Raw genomic sequence first — 25,840 nt, 5'->3', positions numbered from 1 at the left:
AAAAATTCTAACATTGTTTTCGGACCAAAGTATCCAAAGTAGCAAAAATTACAATGCAATTTTTGCATTATTATTATATATATTTTAATTTATTTGCATTTATAAATACAATTTAAAAATATTCCAAAAAATTCCTTGTTCTATCCTTTCCAAAACCCCAAAAGTTCGCGACTCTATAAAGTCACCCAAACCTCATCGAAACTGGAAAACAAGTTGTTCCACATAAATCTCACCACCCCACAATGAAGGAATAGATGACGCTTAGTCTCATTTTCCTCACAACACATTAGGCACACATGTGGCTTGAGAGCCTCATGAGGCTTCCTAGTTTGAAGCAAGTCATTTGTATTAATTCTGTTGAGAACCAAAGTCCAAATGAAGGCACGAAACATAAAAGGAACTTTTGCCTTCCACATAGCTTTGTCCAAATGGAAAGGGCTAGAAGTTGGAGATTTTGTGAGATGCATGACAAAAAGACTTTGAAGAGAAGGGCCCTAAAGAATCCCCAATCCAAAGCCTAGCATCTGCTCTCGCATTAGGAATGTAAGAACTCAACACTCAATGAACAAATATACTCATATACCCCTCATTCATTGAGCGTGCGCATGTGCACTCAAATTGTGATGCATGAATAATACCCACTTGTTTAATCACTACGTAATCCAAGTCTATGCCAACCTCCACACGCAATAATAATGATCTGAAATTGGTACGCATGTTTACCCATATATATATATATAGTGTTAGGATTGGGATTTTGTTTTCCAACAAATCTAGGTGGGCCTAGGTATATTGTTTTATTTCAAAAGGTTTCTATCACGGACAAATGCTTGTGCATGTGATTGTACCAAATGTGGTCTCCACCACCTAAAATGAAAATAGGGTAGGAAGCATGTATATCAATGTCACTTAATAGGACGATACTTGATTTTTGCCATAGAATATTGCAAGCATATGCGGTTTAGGATTCTGTTCATGCAGACAACGATGTGTTCTTCTTGGCTATAATAAAGTTTTTTTCCCTCTATATATGTGTTTGTTTTCGGTGTCAAAGGTGTGATAAAATTTTTTTCCCTCTATATATGTGTTTGTTTTTGGTGTCAAAGGTGTGACAATTATGCAATAAATATAATGGAGTACGTCCCTTTGCTGGGCTGAAATCCAGGGATATCCATTTCTGCTCTACAGCTTGAAAAAATCCCCTCATTTAGTCCATAAGTACATACCCAGTCAACTTGGGCTTTGTGATTAATCCCCTTGACTTGTCTTCTTGCCTAAGTACAAGGAGTCTGCTATTGCTACTCGATAGACTGTTTGAATTTTTCTTTGCAGCGAATTCAGTAGATATACCTCTTTGATAATGAGTAGAGTTATGGTGCACATCATGCCTTGGTACTAATTGCGCACCCCAGCAATATGTTCGTGCCTTATGAAGTACAATGGGGCTATGCATTAAAACTTTGTCTCTTTATTCCAAAATTTCTTGCCCTTAGAAGTAGGAGATGTACTGTGATAGTGAGGGTTATGATGCACACTCTTCCCCATAAGTGATTTAAAAAATCCATTTAAATTCTAAATAATCCCGTGGATGTTGGCACAAAATCGAGTTTCACTAAATTGCTTCTAGGAAAATGGATCAGTGCATTTGAGGTCCATGTGACTTACTTGGTTGGCTTCATTCCCCTTTAATTTAGGGAAATCAACGATCTCCCTTATTAATGGCTTTCAAACCATGGTGGAGTGTAAGGTGATTATTTACCTGCATGGTCAACAGTTCTTATTTCAATTATTTTTGAATTAATTAATCATTTTAAGATGATGAGCACACAATGTCTTTGTAACCTTTCTATATCATGAAGGAAATAAAGTGTTTTAAATTAAGGGCCAAGACATGTGGAGCACCTTAAATTAGTACTTAATCTTTATCCATTTAGTTAAATGCATCATATAAATGTGACAACACACTATGGAAAAAAACCTAATTTATTTAAAGTTGATAAAATTAGATTGTTATTATAATTTTATATAATTAAATCCATCATATTTTTGGCTTTTGATAAGTTGATAAAATTATTTTGATTATGTTTTTTATTTTTTTTGTAACATGGCTAGTAGTAATTATATATAATTATGGGTTAATCGAGTAACTTTACATATTTAGCAGACTTCTTTGAACCAAGTGAGAGTTAGTGGAATGAGTAGTGACATGTAAGGAAGTAGTGGTTCTTTTTAAGTCAAAATTATAGCAGGATTTGCTATTGTAGAAAACTAAGTGGGTTTTGTAACTTTTAATCCTTAGTTTACTTTCTCTTGTGTGGTTTATATGAAGTGGAGAGGAGAGAAAAGAATTGCATACAAATAGGGAGGAAAAAAAGTAAGAATCATTTATTTCTCCTTCATAACAAGCAGCAATTGTCGTCACTTTGGGTTTGTGGAATGGAATGGGGTGGAAATGCTATTCAATTTCATTCCTATGCACCAAATATGCTCTGAGAGAAATAGAAAGAAACAACTGAAATACAAAATTAAAAAGTGGGTCTGTAAGATGTCTTTGTTGTCAATGATGGTATAGTTTCATTCTCGTCTTAAGTTTCTACTTTTTCAAACCAAAGAGGAGAGAAATTAATTTTTTTCTCTTCTCTCCTATAAGTTTTTTTGTTTCTCTTCGATCCTCTCAGTCCAAACAGAGTGTTAGTGTTACAAGTTGTTTTGATGTAGGATGGGAGAGGGTGACCTATTCCTATTGATTCAACCCTTACAAGCAAGCATACACACTTGAACACTTTAAATTAAGAATTCTGTTATCCAAACATAAACACAATAAATCATGTGCTATATTTCACATGTTTAAGGATTTTGAAAAGGTGTATGGTGCTGTCCAGAATTTAGTCCCAATTGGTTCTTTCACAAAGGTATTAAGTTAGATGCAGCAAAGATGTTATTTCAATATTTCAAGAATAAAATTCTAAGTTTAGCACAACAGTATTCCACGATTGATTTCAAGCTAGCAAGCAAAAATATTGAAGTCTATGGATGCAAAGGCTTATCAAAGATGAAATTTCAAAAATTGAAGATAAGGCTTTAACAAGATTTATTCAAGGTTCAAACAGATACTGATTTACCAAGAGATTCAATGGATGCTACACGTGGCTCAACACGCAGTTGGATCACACCGTAGGTCCTTTGATCAAGCTTCAAATTACCAAGACTAATGTAGTAATGGAGTGGAGGATAGATAGCCGTGGGGTGTAAGCTGTGATGTGGCCGTGTGGGTGTTGTTTGGGTGGTGGTCGAGTGAGGGGGAGGGATAGGTGGAAATGGAGTCGCTGGATAGGATAGTGGTCTCTCACCACCTGATCTCTGGAGAGAATGACGTAGCCTTATACTACACAATCACAAGGATTGGACAAAGCTAACAAGCTGCAAGAAAGGAATTTCCTTTCAATATCAATATTCAAAACTTAGCTTTTGATCTTATAATGAAGGGATATATATAGCTAGCATGGGGGGACAAAGCATTAACAAGCTTAACTAGCATGGGGGACAAAGACATTAAACAACTAACAATTCCCACACAAGCATGAGAGACACAAATAATGAAGACACCAACTTACTAGGCACATTAATTACTAACACAGCTTACAAACACACGCAACTTACTAAGATGCAATAAATACTAACACAACTTTCTAACACACAACTTACTAAACATGCACATGCAAGCAAGCAAGTTGTCTTGCAAGATTACAAATTAAATATAAAACAAAATTCAAAGGGAGGCCCAATTCCGTGTGGGGCTCAATGGAGCCATATGGGGCCCACAATACTGTATGGGGCCCACATGGGTCTTCTTGCTTCAACACTTTTCTTGGATCTTCAAATAGGATCTTCAAGCACCTAATTGTCTTGAAATGAAATGTCCAAGCAAAATATAATAATAAAGTCTTTTATCAAGAGAAGTCTTCAAATCAAAGAGTCTTCAAAACAAGTCTTCAAATAATCCATGCAAAACCTACAAACAATTATGAACTGATGTGGACATCGGGAGGTCGTCCACGTGTCATCATGTCAGCAAAGGAAATGTGGACATCAGGAGATCATCCACATATCAAAAGATCTGAAAAAGAGATAGGTAAGGCATACCGATCCCCATCATGTTCAGCTCTTGCTCTAACAAGCATGGAAAGTACCCTAAAGGGTTCATCAGAGAGCACCTATAACCTAACCTTCTTCACTATGTGAAAGTAGTCCTCGGGGGCATGTCACGTTAGGATAATAGCGGATGAGGCATTGAACTTGTTTTAGTTTAAACACTTGTATTTGTAAATGAGCGAACACCATAACTGTAAGGTGGTGTGGTTCTCAATCAAGTTGGAATGGATACACTACAGCAGTGAGGGTGTTTGGCAAAAAAAGAATATATGTTGAGCTAACAAGCAACAATGTCCATTTTATAATGACTTGAAGGCAAATAACATTCTTCTTTATTTTCCCTTTTTCGATACTGTAAATTGATCAGCTACTTTCAGTATGCTTGATGCAGCAACATGAGCATCAACTTATCAACTTAAACACAAGCTTAAGAATTCCCTTTTCAAAATTCCCTCTAGGGTGGCTGGGAAGTTGGAGAAGATTATGAGAGATTTTCTATGGTCAGGTGTTTGTGAGAATAAGAGGGACCATTTAGTTAGTTGGGATGTTGAGAGGCCTAAGTCTGAGGGGTTTTTGGGGCTTGGGAATGTGGTTTCTAAGAACATATCCTTAATAGGGAAATGGTTATGGAGGTTTCCCTTAGAATCTAATTCCCTATGGTACAAGTTAATAAAGAGTAAATATGGAATACATGAGAATATATGGGAGTGGAAAGGAAGTCGCAATGCCACTCATGCGAGACCTTAGAAGTTTGTTTCTGAGATTGCTAATCTTTTCTCTCCTCTCACTCATTTTAAAGCAGGTAATGGGGATAAAATTCAATTCTAGGAGGACATTTGGGCTGGTGAGGAGCTGCTGGTGCGGTGTCTGTTTAGACTTTCCACTGTTCACAATGCAACAATTTCAGATTTTTATTCTTTTGAGGGGACTCTCTTTCTTGGGACTTTCATTTCTTTAGAAGTCTCAATGAAAGAGAGGTTGGCGAGTTAACTCTTTTATTGGGTGTGCTGGATTCATTCGTGCCAAATTTGCTGCCGGGGGGGGGGGGGGGGGTGTGGGGGTACAAGTATTTGGATTGGGGATGCTTCAGGGTCTTTCTCTTCAAAGTCTTTCTTTTCCAATCTCATAAAATTCTCAAATCCTAGCCCTTTCCTCTTACATAAAGCTGTTTGGAAAGCAAAGATTCCTTTTAAAGTCCGGGCCCTCATTTGGACCTTAATTCTTAACAAGATCAACACAAATTATATGCTACAAAAAAAGGGGCCTTACAAAGCCCTTATTCCAAATATTTGCATGCTGGGCAATGAGTCGAATGAGACTATCAGTCATTTGTTCATTCATTGTAAGGTAGCAAGATGCATGTGGAACAATTTGTTTTCATATTCTGGTGAGTATTGAGTGGCTCCAGCTACCATTCAGTATTTTTTGAAAGGGAAAAAGGGAGAGAGGTTATTTGTGACCGAGCTGTTTTTACAATATTGTGGTCGCTTTGGCTGGAAAGGAATGCTAGATTTTTTAAAATAAAAATACTTCTCCAAGGTTGCTGTGGGAGGAAGTTATTTTTCTTGCTTCTTTTTGGGTTTAGTGTTTTGGGGTTTTTTGGTGGTCTTTTGTTGTCTGACATTCGAAAGGGTTGGAAAGCAGCTTTGATGTAATATGTTAGTCGTTTCCCTGTCTTTGCTTTTGAGCTTTAAATTGGGGGATTTTTTATCCTTATTTCATTGTAATTATGTTTTATTTTTAATATACTTGTTTTATTATCTAAAATAAAAGTTCATACAAAGAGGAGTAGCTACCCCTGTATTGCTTCTATCATAATGAAAAAAAAATCTTAATACTTGGAATGAGTTCCTATCTATATGTAACTCAATTCTCTCACAACCACATTTGGGTGGATTGTGTGCACTTGCACACGTTTTCTTTTATAGGTTCAGGCCTTAAGAAAAATGTTAAAGTAATGGGGGAAGACACATGCACGTGTGACATTAGTATTTAAGAGTCCTGTTGCATACTTTTTTTTTCTACTTGATTCTTGGCTTTGATATACTCAGTTGTCATTTCTTCCTCAGCCCATGATCTCCATTCTATAGAACAGAAGTGGAAAGGAGAAAATAGAAATAAGCAATACGAATATTTTGCCTTCTTATATTTTGTTTGGGAAACTTTAATTAGTCTGAATTATCTGCAACCATTGTGTATCATTATTTTTTGGCTGCTCCTTTTAGCTAGCCCGTTTATTGTAGCTTGTCTTGACTGCCTTGCACAAAGTTGGTGCTATCCTGTGAATGATACCATGGTGTTTAGTTGATTATGCATCGTCATATGTTAATTTTTTCATCATTCTACATTTGTGAATTGATGAATTTACTTATAATCTATGAAGAAATCTTGCATTCTGAGAATTGGTTGGGTTGAAATATTAAACCACTAGATTTTTGTACTTTTGGGACATAGGGTTGTTGACACTGTTATTAGCATCCTTCTATATGTTGATAAAACTCTTGCTATACCTTTTATCCAATTTCTGTGTTCTTTTTTATTGTTTTCTAATTTACTGCTCCGATGTTCAGCCACAGCAACAAACATGCAATGCCTCTAAATGATATCAACTGTGTTTAAGTGGCACAAATGATATATACCCTTATTTTGTTTTACTATTTAAATTCAAATGCATTGTATGCTTGCAGGTGGGAACAAAAGCTTCAGACATCGCACTTGCCCGAGATGATTTTTGGGGACAGCTCCTTTGCTCTTAAACACATTAATAGTGGCACTAAACTTCATTTTAATGCATTGGATGCTCTAGCTGGCTGGAAGCAGGAAGCTTTACCACCTGTTGAAGTTCCAGCAGCAGCACAATGGAAATATAGAAGGTAAGCAAGATCATAATATACGTTTTTTTTTTTTTTCCCTTCTTCTTGTTAACATCTGATCCAACTCTTGCATGCCTTTGCGGAACTATAGTGCTACAAATTAATTGTATAAAGCTATTAGATTAGAGGAGGGTGATCTGCATTCCTGCGTAAGATCTGCTAGTATGTGTAACTTCTAAGTCAAGAGCATACTTAGTCATTATACTTGGGGATTGTTTGGAACCACTTATGGTAAAGTACTTCTATGAACAAAATACTTATCTGGATTGTTTGTTTGTATGGGGTAATACTGATGGGATGATAGAAAAATCTTTAAGAAGAAATGCTGATGGCAATTTGTGTATTGCGGAGTCTCCGATTATTCAGAAGGGTAATATATGCAAAAAGGTAAACAAGGGTAAGGAGAAGTGGCAACAAGGAGATATGTCGGATGATGAGAGAGATGCTGCCAGTGAGTTCGCTTGCATAGAAGGTTTATTATTCGATGAGTTTTGGGAACAGTATGAATCATCTGAATCATTTGATGTTCTTGGGATATATCACTTGTGGCACCACCTCCCATGTAATATTTGGAGGGAATTCCTATTTTTGAAAATGATGGACTGGGTAAAGAGCAGCAGTTTATGGATGGAATTTGGCCTATTCCTATGGAATAGGTTAATGGTAAGGAGTTAGAAGCTTAGCAAATGTTGGATAAGATGGGTTTGTCACTGTCTGATCCCATAGGAAATGAAGTGAAGAAAGGCTAGCTTGAATTAAAAAATTTTCAGTGCTCTATGAATCATGATGGAAAGGGCTTCAAGAGGGGTAATGTAGTTTAGTTTTTTGCTATGTTGTTTTTCTTTTTATTTTATTTTTGTTTTTATTATTGTTTTTTTATTAAATAAAAGGATGGCTTGTCCTCTCCTAGGTTGTATTCTGTTATTCTTCTTTCTCAAACAATTTCTTTTACGACAAAAAGGTGGTGGTTCTGCATGGACTGCTCATCCTTCGACCTGTGTTTAGAGAGAGTAGGGAAGGGTGGTTTTGTTTTTTTGTTTGAAGAAAACCTCTATGGAATCAGTGGTTAGGATTTCTTGGCGACAGCGCAATGGATAGCTGATGGTTTGTATCCAGTGTTTTGGTGGTAGGGGAGGTTTTCTTGTAGAATAAGATTTGGGAAGGTGGATTATTGAATGCTGATTAGACTGACGAGGAAGGCTAATTACTTGGAATTAGTGGGGTGATCTGGAAAAGGTTTTCTGTTTTAATCCCTAATGGTGCTCAAGATGCTGGTTGGCAGAGCTGTTTTAGTCCCTGGTGGTGCTCACAATGCTGGTTGGCAGAGCTCTTCATCTGTTGGTGGTGAATTTAGGCAATGAAGATCCTTGTAGAGTGAACGGATCTGATGTAAAAGGGGCAGCGAATATCTTGGTGATGAAGGGAAGTTGTGTCACCAGATAAAGTTCATTTTTGTGATGTGTGCGAGAAATCTGCAGCGGAAGATAATCAGAGATGATGTGAAGCAATTGAAACGACAACAGAGGATGATAATCGGATTACAAAAGGGGCAGCTAGGGTTTCACTAGAAGCAATCCAAGGACAGGGGAAAGTGATACGGCTATTGTGCTTGACAAGGTAAATGAAATGTGAGCCCCGATGACCAAGTTCCAGCTGGGATAGGAGCGACTGAGTTATTTGTGGGATTTTCAGTGATGCTCTTGAATCCCTTAGAGGAAGAGGCTGCTGTCGAGACAAAGGTTATGTAATAAAGTTGTCATTGATGATGGTTGATGGGGGGCTTTCACTAAGTATTGAGATGGATGTATGGATGATATTCAAAGGAAGTAGATGTTGTGGGGGAAAAGTCTGCTGCTAAGGGATGTAATTATGAGAAGGTTTGCGCATGTTATGTGAACAGGTGAGGTAATTTTGCTTGGACAGTGGAAAAGTTGTATGGAGAAATGCTGAATGTATTCTGTGTTGTGTGTATTTTATGAGTAATTGTAAGGGAGATTGTAGCGCCCTTAACCCTTAAACCCAGTCCGGTGCGCTATTCCTGAAAATCTTGATATTCCATAAATAGATAAATACATTCGCAGCGGAAAACATAACTAATATCCTCAATCATACAAATAATACCAGAGTTTCCTAATTCTATCCATAATCCATAATAACCATCCATCACCTGCATTCCTATATATACACACATCTCCAAAACATTTAGTATTCACAACATCGGTATGTTCCACAACCACCATTATCAAAAAAGACTTAAAACATAAAAACATAAAACATAACTTATATACATCCCATAATTATCATCAAAATGTTATACCCTTTCCTTTTTCTATAACCCCCAAAAATGCTATCAACTTCGAGCTTCTCTAAGCTCGTTTACGTGGTGCTCCTGAAAAGAATAAATTTGTATTCGGGTGAGACACATCTTAGTAAGGGAAAGAAACATTATATATTAAAATAGCGTGTGGTCATCAAGAGAATATAATCAACATTTAATATCATTTGCAAAACTATTAACATATATTGTGAAATCATTTTCTGAACCTAATCATACACAAGTAAATATTTACCCACGAGACTACCCAAAGATAGGGGTGATTACCCGCCCATACAAGTAGTACCCCTCTGCTCTGATATATTAGGCAACCCGAAGATCACAACTGAAGCATACCAAAGCACTCACCTTACTCAGTAAGCCTTCAAGTGTCAGATTAATCTCGTACTCACACAGTTCATACAAAGGTTTACTAGCGAAGGTCCCCAAGAATAAGGAAATCTACCCGCCCATACAAGTAGTTTCCCTTTGCCCTAACGCGTTATGCAGCCTACTGCTACATCTGATGCTACATCTGATACTAGTAGTGCACTCGCCTTTCTCAGCAAGCCCTCAGGTAAAGAGTTTGCCCCGCCCTAACGTAACATGTTCCACTAACATAAATACTTGATAATACCATAATACATTATTATGTCTGTCGTTATTTAACCATTCATATTTGTTCATGTTCATAATTTTAGCATTTCATAGAATTTCACTTTACGTAACCTTTAGCATTTTACATTGTTTGCATTTCATAATTCACATCCATTTCATTCACATTTCCATTTCATTCATTTTCATTACATTCATTTGTACTACAGCTCCTTTTAGCTGTACATCAGTTAGTCCACATAGATATGCGATAGAATCTGCTAACACAGCTCCTTTTAGCTGTTATCAATTAGTCTACAACTCCTTTTAGTTGTCATTGCATACATGGATGCATTATCAAACACAAGCAATATGGTCCGTATAACATTTCATTATTAATGCATTTCTTACATAGCCTGCATCTCATGCATATAACATACATTTACATTGCATTACCAGCTGCTAATGCCACACAATTTTAGCAATAAAATTCATACGTTGTCTGTAAAATAAGCCAACCTGCATTTAACGTTTATATACTAAAAATACCTTTCGTTTCTTACATAATTATCCTGGAAATATATTCTACTTTCATCAGTTCATTTTCACATATATGTAGCTAAATAGGCATTCCTAAGCTCAGAAAACATAATTTACATGGTTGACAATTTATACCCACATAAAAACATGCATACATATATAACAAAGTCCATTTTTACTTTATTCTTAAAACCTGATTTAATATATATACCCCTTACCCGAATCCTCGAACTACACCAACAGGTATCCCAAATTGATCCCTGTGATGCTCACTTGGACCCTGGTTCAAAAATCCTAGTTTAATTAAATAAACTCCAAATAAACTATTATTTCTGCATTTTCTTAGCTTAATAACCTTAAATAACCTTTTAAAAACCCAAAACCGAGAATCTAGACCCTTACCTCAACTTAGGAGCGTTTACTAAAATGTCCAGTTTAAGAAACTGATCCGTTAGATCTGTAGAGAATCCTCCCTAGAACACTGTAGCGACTTCTGATTGTCGATTCGGGCTGAATCCAGGCCGGAAAGCTAGAGAGAAGTAGGAGAAGACGACCTAGAGAGAGAACATCGAAAGAAATTTAATTTCCTTCGCGTGGAAGCAACCCTAGTTCAATTTATAGAAGCTGTTGCCACGTTAACTGTCAACGAACCACTGAAGAACACTCGTTGATAAGGCTGTGAGCTCGTTGACAAATTTCAGAACAGCCTAAATCCTCTCGGTTAATCCTCGTCGACGGGACATACTTACTCGGCGACGAGGCACACAACATCACTCGTCGACGAGAAAATCCCGCTCGTCGACGAGCACCTGCTTATTATCCCTTTCAAATTTCTTTTCCCTTTTTCTTCTAAACTTTTCTTTTCCTCTCTTTTCCTTTATTCCTTATTTATCTTTAAAATTTTCCGGCTCATTACAGAGATACAGATGTGAAAAGTGGCAAGGCCAAGGAGAAGGAAAGAATGAGGTGATGTGTTAGATTACGAAGTGATGATATACTAGTGAGTTTGCATACCATAACGGTTTGCTTTTAGATGAGATTCAGTATAATGTGGCTATGTTTCTAAATCATTGGATTTACTTAGGGATATACCATACATGCCACCATTTCTGATGGAAGGATTAGAGGGTATTTTGAGTTTTTCAGGGCAGGATGGGTAAAGAGAGGCAGTTTAAGGATGGGAAAGCTCAATAACTGATGGACGAGTTGGGTTTTGGTTTTTTGAGTTTAGAGGTATGAAGTTCATTTGGATGGGGATAAAAGGAAGTTGAAGATGGGTCATCTCTAACCCTTTGTGCTGTATTTTCTTCTTTCAATCTTCACTTTATTTCAGATCTACAACATGTTATCAGAGTAGCTTCTCTGAACCTGATTAATTTGACATAGTTACAGCTCTTCTTTTCCTCTCCTTTTCTCTCCCTTGTCAACCCTTAAAGCAGAGATCTTTTTTTTTTCCTCGTCTGGTCTGAGAGTTGTTCAGGGTTTCTTATCCTTCTCCTCTCAGCTTTGAGCCTCTCTTGTGGGTGTTGTGTGGCTCATGATAGTTTGTTCATGTGAAGACAATCCCGATTGTTTCTTGTGACTCCTGGTCAAGTGATGATACGGTAATGATGCTTTAATTATTGTTTTCATGCCTGCCTGTGCTTCTAGCTGCTGCCAGGCTGGTATGGAGTGCCTGCATGCCTGTTTAAGTGTCTATGGTGCTTCGTTGTGGTCTGCCCTGTTCTGTGTGGTCAAAGTGTGGTCTTCTCTGCTCTGTGTGCTCAAAGCCAACTTTGATAGGATGAGTGGTTATGTCTGTGATTCCTCCTAGAATATTGTAACTTCTGTGGTCATAACTTCAATAGGATGAGTGGTTATGTCTGTGATTCCTCCTAGAATATTGTAACTTCTGTGGTCATAACTTCAAGTTGAAGTTCTGGAACTTCTAAGATATGGAGTGCTATTCTGTGCTTGTATGTGCTGCCTGATTTTGCAGAGTTGCTTTGTCATTTATTCCCAATATTGGTGTGTGCTGATTGCAGTGTATTATGGGTGGTTTTGATGGTCTCTATAGAGAGAGCTTCAGCTGATGCTGTTAGCGTACATATCACAGCCATCAAATTGGTTGAATCCTCCAACTACCTAATGTTGTCTCAAGTAGTGTGTGTGTATATTAACGCGAAAGAAAAGTCCAAGTATTTGTTGCATTCTCTTTCTTTTCTAGACTCCAAGGATTATGAAGATTATGAAAGAGAATGACATAATGCTTTTGTGGTTGTGGAATATCATGGAGCCACAAATTTTTGCAAACATGATGTTTCTTACAATGGCCAAGGCCATATGTGATGATCTTTGTGAAAGTTTCTCACAAGATAAAAAAATAAAACGTGTTTTTGACTTATATGAGAAGTTTTTCAACTATGACCAAGAAGGTTGGTCCATTAGTGACTAAGCACTTTCAAGGGTATGTGGAAGGAACTCAACATCAACAAAGTTGGCTCTTATGTTGAGACGATTAAGAGGCAAAGGGCAGAGTTTTCGGCTGCCAAGTTCTTCAACCCATCATTGATTAGATCCTTGCTAGTGTATCCATACTATCCATGAATGAAGCGTATGTGATGTGGTATAGCATCAAGGTTCTACAGCCATGAAAGAATGTAGGATAGATGGAGTGGAGGAAAGGGGAAGAAGAAGGAAGAAGGAAGAAGGAAGAAGGAAGAAGGAAGAAGAGATACAACTGGGGAAAAATTACATGTTAACTTCTCAATTCAAATTCATAATTAGCTACTCCTTCATGGCTTTCACACATTATTTATGAGAAAGCCCTAACGCAATAGATTAGACATATACCCCCTAAAACTGCATGAAATTACAAGATTACCCCTAAATACACAAATATTACAAATAAGCCCCCAAATACGCATAATCTTACACTAAATAAACTAAACACACAATAAATTTTTAAGGGCTTGTTTGGTATTGTTATTGTTGTTTTTTTTTTTTTAATTTTTTAATTTTTTTTTCTAAATTTTCTGTTCCTATTTTTGCATAGTGAAAAAACAAAATATAAATATGCTTTTGTTTATGTTATCAATTTTCTATTTTTTTTGTCGGTTTTTAGCTATTTGCGGAAAAAACTAAAAACCAGATTTTATGGTTTTCAATTGTTTTGACAACCTGTTACTAGAAATTTTAATAGTTTTTTTGGATTAAACCATTCATTTTATACACTTTTAAATTAAAATTAAAATAAAATGATCATGTGCTTAAATATAATTAAAATAAAAATATACAAAATTTTAAAAAATAATAATAAAGATAATTACAAAATATTGTTACTATTTTTCAATTTTTATGTCTAATAAAATTGTTATTGTAATGTAAATTTTGAAAGTATAACAATTAAGTAAAATAATTATAATAATTTTTATTTTTATTATAGAATTTTAATGTGTATTATTTTGCAATTTTAATATTTTGATCATTCTTTTATAATATTATTTGATTTAAAGACGAAAATGGGAAAATTTAAATTTAGTTTTTAATTTTTTTTTACTTTTACAAATATGAACCAAACAGGTTGTTGGTTTTTGGTTTTAGTTTCTCATTTTAATTTTTGGTTTTCGTTTTAGGTTTTTGTTCTTGTAATTTTTGACAATGATACCAAACGGACCCTAAACAAACCCAACAATCCTTGACCCAATTCTTTTGAATGAGTCTCCAAGAAGTGTTTGCCTATGTTCTGCCTTTTTGTCCTACATCAAATCCCCCTCAATTAGAAAAAATTGGCCTTGAATATTGAAATGTTGGAAGATCAAAAGTAAGAAGCAAACTTGGACTCTTCAAAAGTCGGTGCTTGAGTGATGCAAGAAACCATGTTCCTTTGGCAGCACTATAGACTTGAATTGAGAATTGTATCAATTAATGCATTGGGATGACAAACTCAACATTTGAAATCCTGTGGATGTCTTCAAATACATTCCTTGCTTGTAGTGTCTTCAAGTAGAGTAACTTTGATATGATCCACAACCTCAAATTCTTTGTCCTGGTTGATTGGTCGAGCAGGCTTCAAAATGATATTCTAACCATTATAGTGGAAGACATGTGTTCTCATGCCCTTGAGTCACACCCAAATCACCCAACCAAGGAGAACTTAGGAGTAAATGACCAATATTCATGGGTGTGATACCTCACCAAACATTATCAAAATAGTCACCCGTTTGGATAGGAGCTTTAGATCTTTCACAAATATGTGAGGTAAAGTTATCAACCCAGGATATGTCATAAAGCTTTGCATGGGGTTCTGAATGAAGTTGCATACAAGTGGCTCCATTTCTGGAAACTACATTCATAGAACATCTTCTATCATTGATGAATTTGCAAATATTTCTCCACGCTTGAGAAAGGTATGGAATGTGTCTCCGCCTCGGTACGGGTGGTCTCAGGTTCGAGACTTGGGAGCGGCCTCTCCAAAATCATTGCAAAAAGAGGGAGAGACAGCTGAAAAAATAAAAACACAATGGACTGGAAGGATAGAGCTTGAGCTCCATAGTCATGACCAACCCGACTCTCTCTCTCTCTCTCTCTCTCCTTTTTTGATTTCCATCACTATTTTTCAATCTATTAGAGGGTAGCGAGACTTATGTAGAGACACTTGGCAAAAACGAACGAGCTGGATACCTAATTCTTCTTCTTCTTCTTCTTCTTCTTCTTCTTTTTTGTTGTTTAGAGAGAGAGAGAGAGATAGAGAGAGGAGAGCGGAGTCAAGAAGGAAACAACTACATTGCCACCACCATTGCTGAAAACCTCCATGGTAGCTAGCAACAAGCTCTATCATCTACTCCCTTTTTTTTCTTTTATTATTGTTGGGATTTTGATTAAGAGAATGACCTAACTCAAAGATAGGTCTCTCCCTCTATTTATAATACAATTAAAATACATTCTAATTACTATAATACCCTTAATAATTCTCACCAATTAACATACTAACACACTTAACAATAATAGTAAAAGACTAAAATAACCATTAACACTCCCCCCAAGCTGGAGCATAGATATAATGTGCACCTAGCTTGGTACAAATAAATTTAACACGAGTACCTCGCAAAACTTTGGTAAACTAATCAACAAGATGCATATTAGACTCTACATAAGTAGTAATAATGAGCTTTTGCACAAGTTTCTCTTGAACAAAATGAGAATCAACTTCAATGTGTTTTGTTCGCTCATGGAAGACTGGATTGGAGGCAATATGAAGAGTAGGTTGATTATCACACATTAACTCCATAAATTGAGAATGTGAAAAACCCAATTCTTCCAACATGTTCTTCAACCAAATAAGTTCACAAGTAGTGTGAGCCATAGCTTTATACTTTAATTCAGCACTTGACATGGCCATAATAGTTTGTTTCTTACTTTTCCAAGAAACCAAATCACCACCAACCAAGATACAACCCATAGTTGCCAAAGTTACATTAGTACGTATGTTCATCTCTTTGACTACCACTTGTCATTGCCATCTTGCATGGTTATCTTGAGGAGGAGGTCTATATGGAGGAACCACCTAGGTTCATTGCTTTGGAGGACTCAAGCTTAGTGTGTTGGCTCAATTAGACACCATATGGTAATCCCATAACATGCCTGTCAATTGGGGAAAAAGTGTCGGAATAAACCAAACCATACACTTGAGTAACAAGACATGCCTTCAGACGAGCCACAAGACCATTAGGATTGACTTTCACAGTGTAATGGTTGTAAAACACTAGATCGGACCAACTGGTCCGACATGGTTGGATTGGACCTGGTCACTTATCAATTTGGGTGACCGTACTAACTTGGTTTTGCAACGAACCAGGGCTAACTCGGGTAGGCCCAGGCAACTAGTAGCAAACCGGTTGGACCTGTTGTAATAGGCGGGTTGACCCAGTTGTCATTTAATTGGGGAAAAAATGTAGAGACTTTGCATAAGGAAGGTGTTTAACCCACAACCTTTGGTTTTGGAAGAGATGTTCTGTCATTGAGCCAAAATCATGATGTACATAATTTCTTAACAAGTGATATATATAAAGAATTTATTCCTAAAATCTATGTTTCAATCCCCGTATATAACTAATCTACACCCAACTTTACTAGATTTCTTCTTTGTTTTTTTTGGCCTTTGAATAATTTCTAATTCTTAACGTGATATGTTTTTAGTACTATTTGATAAAAATTAAGAATGTATTATAAAATAAAAAAAATATTTGTTTTTTCAAAATTATTTCTAGTAATTAATTTTTATAATAATTAATTATAATTAACTAATAAATGTTTATGAGTCTAACCACATTTTTATAAAATTATCTTTGATGATGAGGATGATGTTGATGATGATGATAATAATATTAGTAATATCATTGTTAATTCATTTAATATATATATATATATATATATATATATTTATAATATGTTGCCATCATTGGTTCAACCACCGGTTTGATCCACCGGTCCAATTGACCCAGTGGCTTCATCGGGTCAGCCACCTGTCCGAGTTTTAAAACCATGTATACTCGGTGACAACCAACCATAGACTTGTTAGGAGGAAGAGATACCAAGTCCCAAGTATTATTGTCCTGTAAAGCATTCATCTCTTCAGCCATGGCATTCCTCCACCCGGAGTGGGCTAAGGCTTCAGAAACAAATTTAGGAAGGGCAGCAGGTGATGGAGTAGTAACAAACAATAATAGGAGGTTGATAAGAAGTCATAACAAACATAGTTGGAGATGGGGTGTACATGTGCGCTCACCTTTACAGACAGCAATGGGAGGATCCCCATCATAGGAAATATGATCATTAGACGAGGAAACCAAAGGCATGGGAATAGAAGGTAGAAGGGACTCTCTTCTTTGGACCTGCCATCGTGAATACATCTGCAAATTAGGACGATCGAGACGATGAGAAGGACTCAAACTTCAAGGAGGCATAGATGGTTGATTGGTAAGGACAACAAACTAGAATTTGGAAGATTAGGTAAATGAAGAGACTCGTTGATATCCAAAGAAGTTAACATTTTCAGAAACAAGGAAGAAATGCAGCATAGGACTAGAACAATGATATCCATTTTGAGTATATTTGTAGCCCAAAAAGACACATTTTATAGCATAAGGATCCAACTTATTCACCCCAGAAGTTAGTTGATTAACAAAGGACACACGTCCGAATACAAGAGGAGGTAGAGAGAATAGAGGTGAATTAGGAAAAATAATGGAGTTGGGAATTTTATCACTAAGAATAGAGGATGGCATCCTATTGATAAGATAGCAAGTAGTAAGTACAACATCACTCCAAAACACTTTACATACATTCATTTGATAAAGTGCAGTGTGAGTGATTTCAAGAATATGTCTATTTTTCGTCTTTGCAACCCCATTTTGTTGAGGAGTGTGGGGATAGGATGATTGATGAAGAATACCAAACTGAGTCATATAAGTTGTGAATTGATCACTGAAATACTCATTAGCATTATCACTCTGAAGTGCCCGAACTAGAAAACCAAATTGAGTCTTTATTTCAAAACAAAAGGCACAAAATATATGAAATAACTCAGAACAATCTTTTCTTAAATAGAGCCTAGTCATCCTTGTATGGTCATCTACAAAGGTTTCAAAGTACCGAAAACATAACTTGGACACAGCTCTACTAGGATCCCAAACATTAGAATAGACTAACATGAAAGGGCTTGCAGCTTGTTTATTGACTTGGGAAGCAAAAGGGACAAGATGATGCTTTCCCAATTGACAAGATTGACGACCAAGACTAGACATAGAACTCAAATCAGAAACTAGACGTTTCAATTTTCCCAGTGGTGGATGACCAAGGTGTCAATGAATTTGGAGAGGTGCAGTAGCAATAGTGCGGTAGAAGGAGATAGCAGCGATAAAGTCCACCAGCTTCACGCCCTCTGCCAATCGTCTTCCTCGTTTTCAAATCTTGAATAACCATAGAATTATGGAAGAATGTTACTGAACAATTCATGGATTTGGTAATCTTGCTAACGGACATAAGATTCAAAGGAAATTTTGGAATATACAAAATTGAAGGAAGAGAAATAGAAGAAGTGGGATTCACAGTTCTAATTCCCTTAACGGTAGTGGTGGATCCATCATCAAGAGTAATACAAGGTAAATTTTCAGGATACTGGAGAGTAGAGAAGAAATTGCGTATACCCGTGACATAATAAGTGACAGCAGAGTCTATAGCCTAAGAACTAGGATGAGAAGTACAGGATGACAAGCATGCTGTGGGATTACTTGATTGGGCAAGAGATGCAATGGGAAAAGAAGCTTGTTGTGATTCTTGATACTGCTGGAACTTGGAATATTCTTCCCTCAAGTATGTTGTCCCTCGCTAGGCCCCAATACATTGTTCCCCACGTGCCCCCCACTCGGCAACACGTGAAGATCTACTGTGGAGATCCCAACATTGCTCAATAGAATGATTACCTTGTCCACAATGAGTGCACTTGTGAGGAGTGCCTCTACCTCGCCCATCTCTACCACCACGACCACTCAAACCACCTCAACTACTTTTGCTTTTGATTGGTAGAGAGAACTAGAATCACCATGTGTGGCCAAGGCTGTCCTCTTAGAGCCAGATGCAAGAGTAGAAGAATCTGTGCTAAAGGAAGCATGAAAGACACGAGAATAAAGATCGACAAATGATGGCAACTTTGCAGTACTAAGTATCTGGAATTGGACTGCCTTAAACTCGGGTTTCAAACCTGCTAGAACCCAAAGAACTGTCACCTGCTCCATTTGCTTCTGCATCTCACAAACATCGACAATTGTAGGTTTCTTCATGAATACGTTTCATCTCTCCAAAATAATCTGTAATGCTTCCATCTCCCTATTGTAACTGAATGTACTCCTGGGATAAATCATACATACGTGTAATGTTACTACAGTATAGAAGCTTGGAGTAATCCCAAATTTCCTTGCATGTATCTAGATGCTTGCACATCTGGGCTTCATTGAATTCCACAAGAGGGAAACAATCAAGACATTTTTTTGAATACACACTTATCTTCTTTTTTCATGAGAAGAACCAGATTAGAGCAAGTGGTCAGATTTTCCTAATCTTGTTAAATAATCTCGAACAGTCTTTGACCATTGAACATAATTCTTTCCATCCAACTTTTCAGTTGTTATCTATGGCAGTCATGAAGAAACATGTTTTTTTGGATTCATGGGCTCCATCCCAACAATCACAAACCAGTAGCCACACCACCGTAAAACAATAAGAACAATCAAAACTGATTGGAACTAAAGCACCGAAACAACCACAAATGAGTTGAACCACCTACAAACTGATATACCACTGCCACAGCCTCAAAAATCAACTTATGAACACTGCCACTGCTCCAAGAAACTCACAAAAAACATTTACAAACACTGAACAAGAACTAATGGATTACCACGTGCATGCTCGAAAAAGGTTGGATCTTTGAGCAAAAAACATGCCCAACAGCTTGATTATATGGTCTAGGGAAGGAATTAGAACATGGTGGAGGGAAAAATAAGTAAAAGGTGGCTGGAATCACTCTCACGTTCTAGCGTGTGAGGTTGGGACTGCCGGCAGTTGGCCGGCGCATGGGGGTGCATTGGGATTTTGTAGGGTTGTGTTTCAGAGGGTTCTGTTTTTGGCTATATGGTTGGTTTTGTGAAATAATGAAGGGTTGTGGTGGTTCTGAGAAGGGCAGCAATGGTAGGGTGTTTTCCGATGATGGCTGAGTGTGATAGGGTTTAGGTTGCATAATGTTCTGTTACCATGTTGATATTTTGATTAAGGAATGACTTGACTCAAAGATAGGTCCCTCCCTCTATTTATAATACAAATCAAATGCATTTTAATGACTATAATACCCTTACTGACTCTCAGTAAGATACTAACACACTTAGTGATAATACTAAAAGACTAAGATAACCATTAACAATTACCATTTCTACAATTTCTTTACTTTGGAACAATGAAGACAGGCTGCCCTAGAGAGGGCCACCATTTTGAGAGAAGCAATTGCAGTGAATGGAGTGTGTGGCTAGAGGAGAATTTGCATTATTGTTATGGAGACTGGGGGCAACCTCCATGGTTGCCACCCAGTCTGCAGTTACCCCTTCAGTTTTTCTGGGGATCTTAGCATTTTAAACAAAAACAGAGGGGGAGAAATTTTCTTTAGTATAGGTAATGGCTTGTAGAACCTTCTTCTCTGGTGATCAGTGACCATTATTCATTAAGTTTGCCACCATCAATGATGCTCGCGTCTATCCAAAGTTTTGGTTACAGTAGACAACTACGGTGAGTTCTGCATCCATCGTAACCTATGGCAAACCTCTATGGTTGGCCATCATGAATCACCTAAGCTCACCACCCCTACGCCTGTTGTCACCATCTGTCCAATTTGGTTATGGTTCAAATGCTGGTGACGCCCAAATTCTTTTTGCCACTATCTGCTGCCTCGTGCCGCTAGCCCATCAAAACCCATGAGTAAGTTCATCGCTATTCTCATGAGGATGCAGAGAAAGGCAAGGAAGCAGCAATTGTGCGCAGTGGTTTGATATGTCCATGGAGCAGTGAAGTAGGACCAAGCCAAGGCTTGTGACCTAGTGCATCACAGTCGCAGGAACCCTGTCGCAACTCTCTTAATGTTACATGATTGTCGCCTGGGAAAAGCTTGAGTGCGGATGGTTTGTGGGTTAGTAATATTCCTCCCCGCCCCCCACACACACACAAATTTTCGTTTTAACCACACAAATGCATGTGCTTAATTTAGTCAACTTAAATTGTGTGCATCGTAACTTTTGTGATTTTTGGCTAAATTAATGCATTTTGACTCCAGGTTTGCACATTAATAAACCTCATTGAAATCCTTATGTCTGCATATTCACTGTGAATGAAAAAGTCTTGTTGGCTTGAAAAAATTTCTTCTTTAATTGTGGAATTTCTAGTGAGAAAAAAGGGAAGACAAATAAATATAATAATTGAAATAAAACATTTTTCTGCGTTTGCCAAAAAAAGAAATGAATAATTTGTTAAAGAAAATAAAAATTAAAATAATTTCAATTCCAAAATGATATATTATAAAATTTTATGTTTTGCAGTCAAAATAGTTATTTAATTTTTTTTTTTAAAATAAAGCATTACATTTCCATTTGCTTGGTCGGCATATGGATCGGAGATAAATTGAACTTATCTTGGACCTCCTGATTGGTTAGGGTACTATATTTGGACACTGCAACATACTTCCTATTCCAATGTCCACACAGTGTGCCTTCATAAATGTATTACATGCACTTTCATCCAGAAATGAATTGAGATAATGAATATAAAACTCTATTTTCTGAAGAGATACCAAATAGCTTGATGGTGGAAGGCCTGGATTGGAGTTCCATCCAAGAGAGTTCTGCTAGGTGGTTGGAAAGACCTTTTCAAGTCGAATAAATTAGAAGATCTGTCTTTGACATTTGTAGAGACAAGGCCCCTGGCCCTGGCAGCTTCTCGATGGCATTTTTCCAGGAAAATTGGAGAGTGTTGGAAGCTGATATCCTAAATTTTTTTGACGAATTCCATTGCAAGGGTGTGTTCAATATTAGTGCAAATTCCACTTTTGTCACTGTTATTCCCAAAAAGGAGAGAGCTAGAAGAGTCGAGGACTTTATACCAATAAGACTAGTTACTAGCCTGTACAAAATCCTATCAGAAGTTCTTCCCAGCAGACTTAGACTTGTCTTGGGGGACACTGTCACCATTGTTCCAACCGCACAAGAGATTGGAGGGCAGCACTTTTGTAATTAATACTTGTATTGTTCCTAGTTCCTTTAGTAGCTTCTAGTTTTTTGTATCTCGTGTTATCCAGGAAGGACTCCTTGTCCTCTATTTTGTACTTTGTTTATTGCTTTTTTAAAAAAAATTGTTTTTTATCCCAAAAAATTTGAGCACAATGTTACATGAATAACTGATGTGATAAAACTATTGGATTAATAAAAAAAAGAATCTTTAGGGACTTTCCATGCTTTGATTAGATTTAGGTATTTTTCAAGCAATGATTCATTAGCTAATTTGCCAAAGACAAATATTGGTTTCATTCATTAGTAGAGATTGTTAAGGGCTGTGCAAAAAATGCCTACCACCTCCCTTGTGAGGTAACTTGACCATAGACCATCCTGATAGACACAGACCATGCCCTTTTCCTTGGAGTTTTTTGGACTTTAGGAGCAGTTCCTTAAGGTTCTCTTTTGGTCTTTCCTAGTTTAGTTTATTTATTTTAAAAAAAAAATTGCTGATGACTACATTTTTTAAAATAAAAATTATTTTTCCCCAAAAAAAGTGACCCAAGATTTAGGGTCAGGGTCTGCAAGACCTCTCTGCAACTTTTTCTCTATGAGTCTGGTCTCAGTGCTCCTTAGGGCCGGCCTTTTTGCTTTCTTGAAAAACACATGATACCTTTCCTTTTCACCTCTTGATAATTTACGTGATTTGCAATCAGATGCATTTTTTAATATCAGCTATGATATCAGTCTGCCTCACCCTCAAGATGTATTCGTGAATATAAATCGTTTTTTGTTTGCAGCTTGTGTCTTTGCTAGTGTAAATTCCCTCAACAAATTGTTTGAACTTGTAGCTTTGTTTACCATCCAAGAGAGAATGTTACCTTATTTAACATTTATCTTTAATTTGCAGCAAACCCTATCAGCAGGTGATACTAGGTTATGACTATACATTTACAACACCATATTGTGGAAGTGAGATGGTTGAGAGAAATACAGAGGTCTGTACTTGCTTGCAATTTGTAAAATTGATGAGTTTCTTATAAATGAAGATGCCTTGCCACTCAGCTCATATTCTAACTTTTTGTGGAGTTTTGACTGCATGATAACTATAGGTCATTGTAAAACAACATGGTATTGTGAGATTTCTTTTTCTTAATGTGCAGTCATTTATCTTTTACATTTGAGAATTCAGTGTAAGTGAAAATTTGTTCAAATACAAAAAGCAGTTGATGAATAAACTTCTGAATGCTCAAGATTATAATTGTTGCTTCTTTTGCTATTTTAGTTCCATAATTTGTGCTATTGTTACGGATGTTTTCTTCTATAATCAGCATAAAAGAGGGTCACTATCCGAGGAAGGGAGCTGTCATCTTCATTGGGAGGATTGCAAGGAGCAAATTGATATAGCTGCTTTGGCATCAAAAGAGCCTATTCTCTTCTATGATGAGGTGGGCACTTAAGACAGTATCCAGGGGCAGATAGGCATTAAATTTCATATATTTTATTCTTTTCCTGGTTGGTATCTATTTATCTTCCCCAACCAATCTATTAAATATTGATTGACAGGTAATCTTGTATGAAGATGAATTGGCTGATAACGGTGTGTCGCTTTTGACTGTAAAAGTGGTAAATCTTTAAGCTCTGACTATTTCATCTGATATGGATCTTCTTTGCTTCTTGTACAATAATAGACTGATTGAGGACTGATCACAATACCTTATGATTTTGTAGAGAGTCATGCCAAGTTGTTGGTTTCTTCTCTTGCGTTTTTGGGTGAGTTTGTCTCCCCTGATTAACTGGATTTCAGAAAAAAAAAAAAAAATTCAAGAAAAGTGTTGTTTTTATATAGCCTTTTTCTCCTGTTCGTTGACTTGAAGCACTGAGCACAGTGTTCGGTTGGCCAATGTAAGAAAATATTCAAATATTAGGGATGGCGAATACATCAGCCAATATAAGTGGAGATCTTTTGTACAACCTTTTCCCATTGTTTATTTTTCCCCAGGTAGCTGCTAAATTTCAGTTCTTTTACAGCTTAGAGTTGATGGGGTGCTTATGAGACTCAGAGATACTCGTATCCATTGTGCTTTTGCGGACCATTCAAACCCCGTCATTCTTCGGGAGAGCTGCTGGAGGGAGGCCACTTTTGAGGGCTTGGCTGCAGTAAGTTTGTAACTTATCTGTGTCTTGAAAGCTTCTTGTTTTCTCTTGAAATTATATTGAATAATGTCTTTACCTTAAACAAAATTTTATTCTGTTGTTGAATAATTATTATTATTATAATAGCAACCATAATAAATTTTTTCTAGTTGCTTTGCTTTAAGAATTTCTGGTTCTTTAGTTTGTGTGGCTTCTTAGAGATGTAGAGTTGTTTATTTCTCATTTCATATTTATGAGGAAAGGAAGCTTCGATAATTCAAATGTCTCTCTCTCTCACTCTCTCTCTCTCTCTCTCTCTCATTTATGTTGTGATGTAAAATCATTTTCCATTAGGCTTATCTTGAAAAGGCTCTAGTTGTGGGCATCGGCCCTGCTGATTGATAGAAAAGTTTAAATACAAAATTTGGAAGATTCAACTTCTGTGGCTAGTGAAGTGGTCCAAACTCAATTTGAATCACATACAGTTGAAAAATCTTCATGCAGTCAGCTTCTAATTGTGGAGCATGGCTTTAAACTTGAAAACTTTACTCAAAGCACGTTTGCTTTTCCTGAAGTGGAAATAATTTGTGTATTTCTGTGGATTTTTAAACCCTTGATTTTAGTGTCTGAGAAATTGCACGATAACTTCGCGTCATGGGCCAAGTGTATCACATTTGCTTGTGTTCCTGATGTCTTCTTTCAAATAGTGATCTAAAAGTGCCATTCAGCCATATTGGCTATCACAAATGTACTGCTAGTTGAGGTTTCCTCTCCATCTTGTTATCTATTGTTCTCCTTGAAGCTATTATTTTTATAACTCGTTTTACTACTATGTAAATTATTCAGAAGAGAAAGTCATGTTTCCTGACTTTGAATTTTTTTCAGTTTATAATTTTTTATACTAAAATTTATTCGTGCAGAAGGGATATCCCTCGGATTCTGCTGCATATAACGATCCAAGCATTATCAGCCAGAGACTTCCTGTCGTTATGCATAAGACCCAAAAGCTTAAAGTCCCCGGTAACCTGTAATGCTGTAAACAATCCTGGAGATTAATTTACTGGTGGGAAAAAAAACTGTAATTTGTGTTCTTGCTGAAGTACTCAACCATATCTATATCTAGGCATAGATGTCATAGAATATCTTTTTGGGTGTACTGTTTGTGCATATATATACATTTTTTTTGTTTATTATTATTTTTTTATTGTTGGCTAATTTTTAAAATAATCTTGAGAGTAAAAGAGTGATTGTCCACAGCAAGAAGATGCACTTGAGTGGAAGATGTTCTATTTTTCTATTTTAGCAAGAGTTTAGTGCCCCAAAGCAAAGGTAAATAAGGGGGAGTTTGGGAAGCATTAATGCAACCAAGGCATGCTCAAGAAGTACTAGGAGAGAATTTTCTTTTCTATAGAAAAAGAAAAATTTTAAGATAGGAGAATGCACAAAAG

At 36.7% G+C, this 25,840-nt stretch overlaps 1 protein-coding gene across 1 annotated transcript in view; it reads left to right on the top strand.

Moving 5' to 3' along the window:
• Positions 1-25,588, top strand: part of LOC131155166 (TIP41-like protein) — a 31,450-nt gene extending 5,862 nt beyond the window's left edge. Inside the window, exons 2-8 of the mRNA XM_058108114.1 lie at positions 6,840-7,025; positions 23,167-23,254; positions 23,588-23,704; positions 23,823-23,882; positions 23,988-24,029; positions 24,288-24,416; positions 25,313-25,588. Of these exons, the coding sequence (XP_057964097.1) occupies positions 6,840-7,025; positions 23,167-23,254; positions 23,588-23,704; positions 23,823-23,882; positions 23,988-24,029; positions 24,288-24,416; positions 25,313-25,423 (733 nt within the window). The 3' untranslated portion in view covers positions 25,424-25,588. The remainder of the gene's footprint in view (positions 1-6,839; positions 7,026-23,166; positions 23,255-23,587; positions 23,705-23,822; positions 23,883-23,987; positions 24,030-24,287; positions 24,417-25,312) is intronic.
• The last annotated feature ends 252 nt before the right edge of the window (positions 25,589-25,840 follow it).

This window comes from Malania oleifera, chromosome 5 (genome assembly GCF_029873635.1).
Source record: "Malania oleifera isolate guangnan ecotype guangnan chromosome 5, ASM2987363v1, whole genome shotgun sequence".
NCBI classification, from domain to species: Eukaryota; Viridiplantae; Streptophyta; class Magnoliopsida; order Santalales; family Ximeniaceae; genus Malania; species Malania oleifera.
This window is presented reverse-complemented; position numbering and strand designations above follow the sequence as displayed.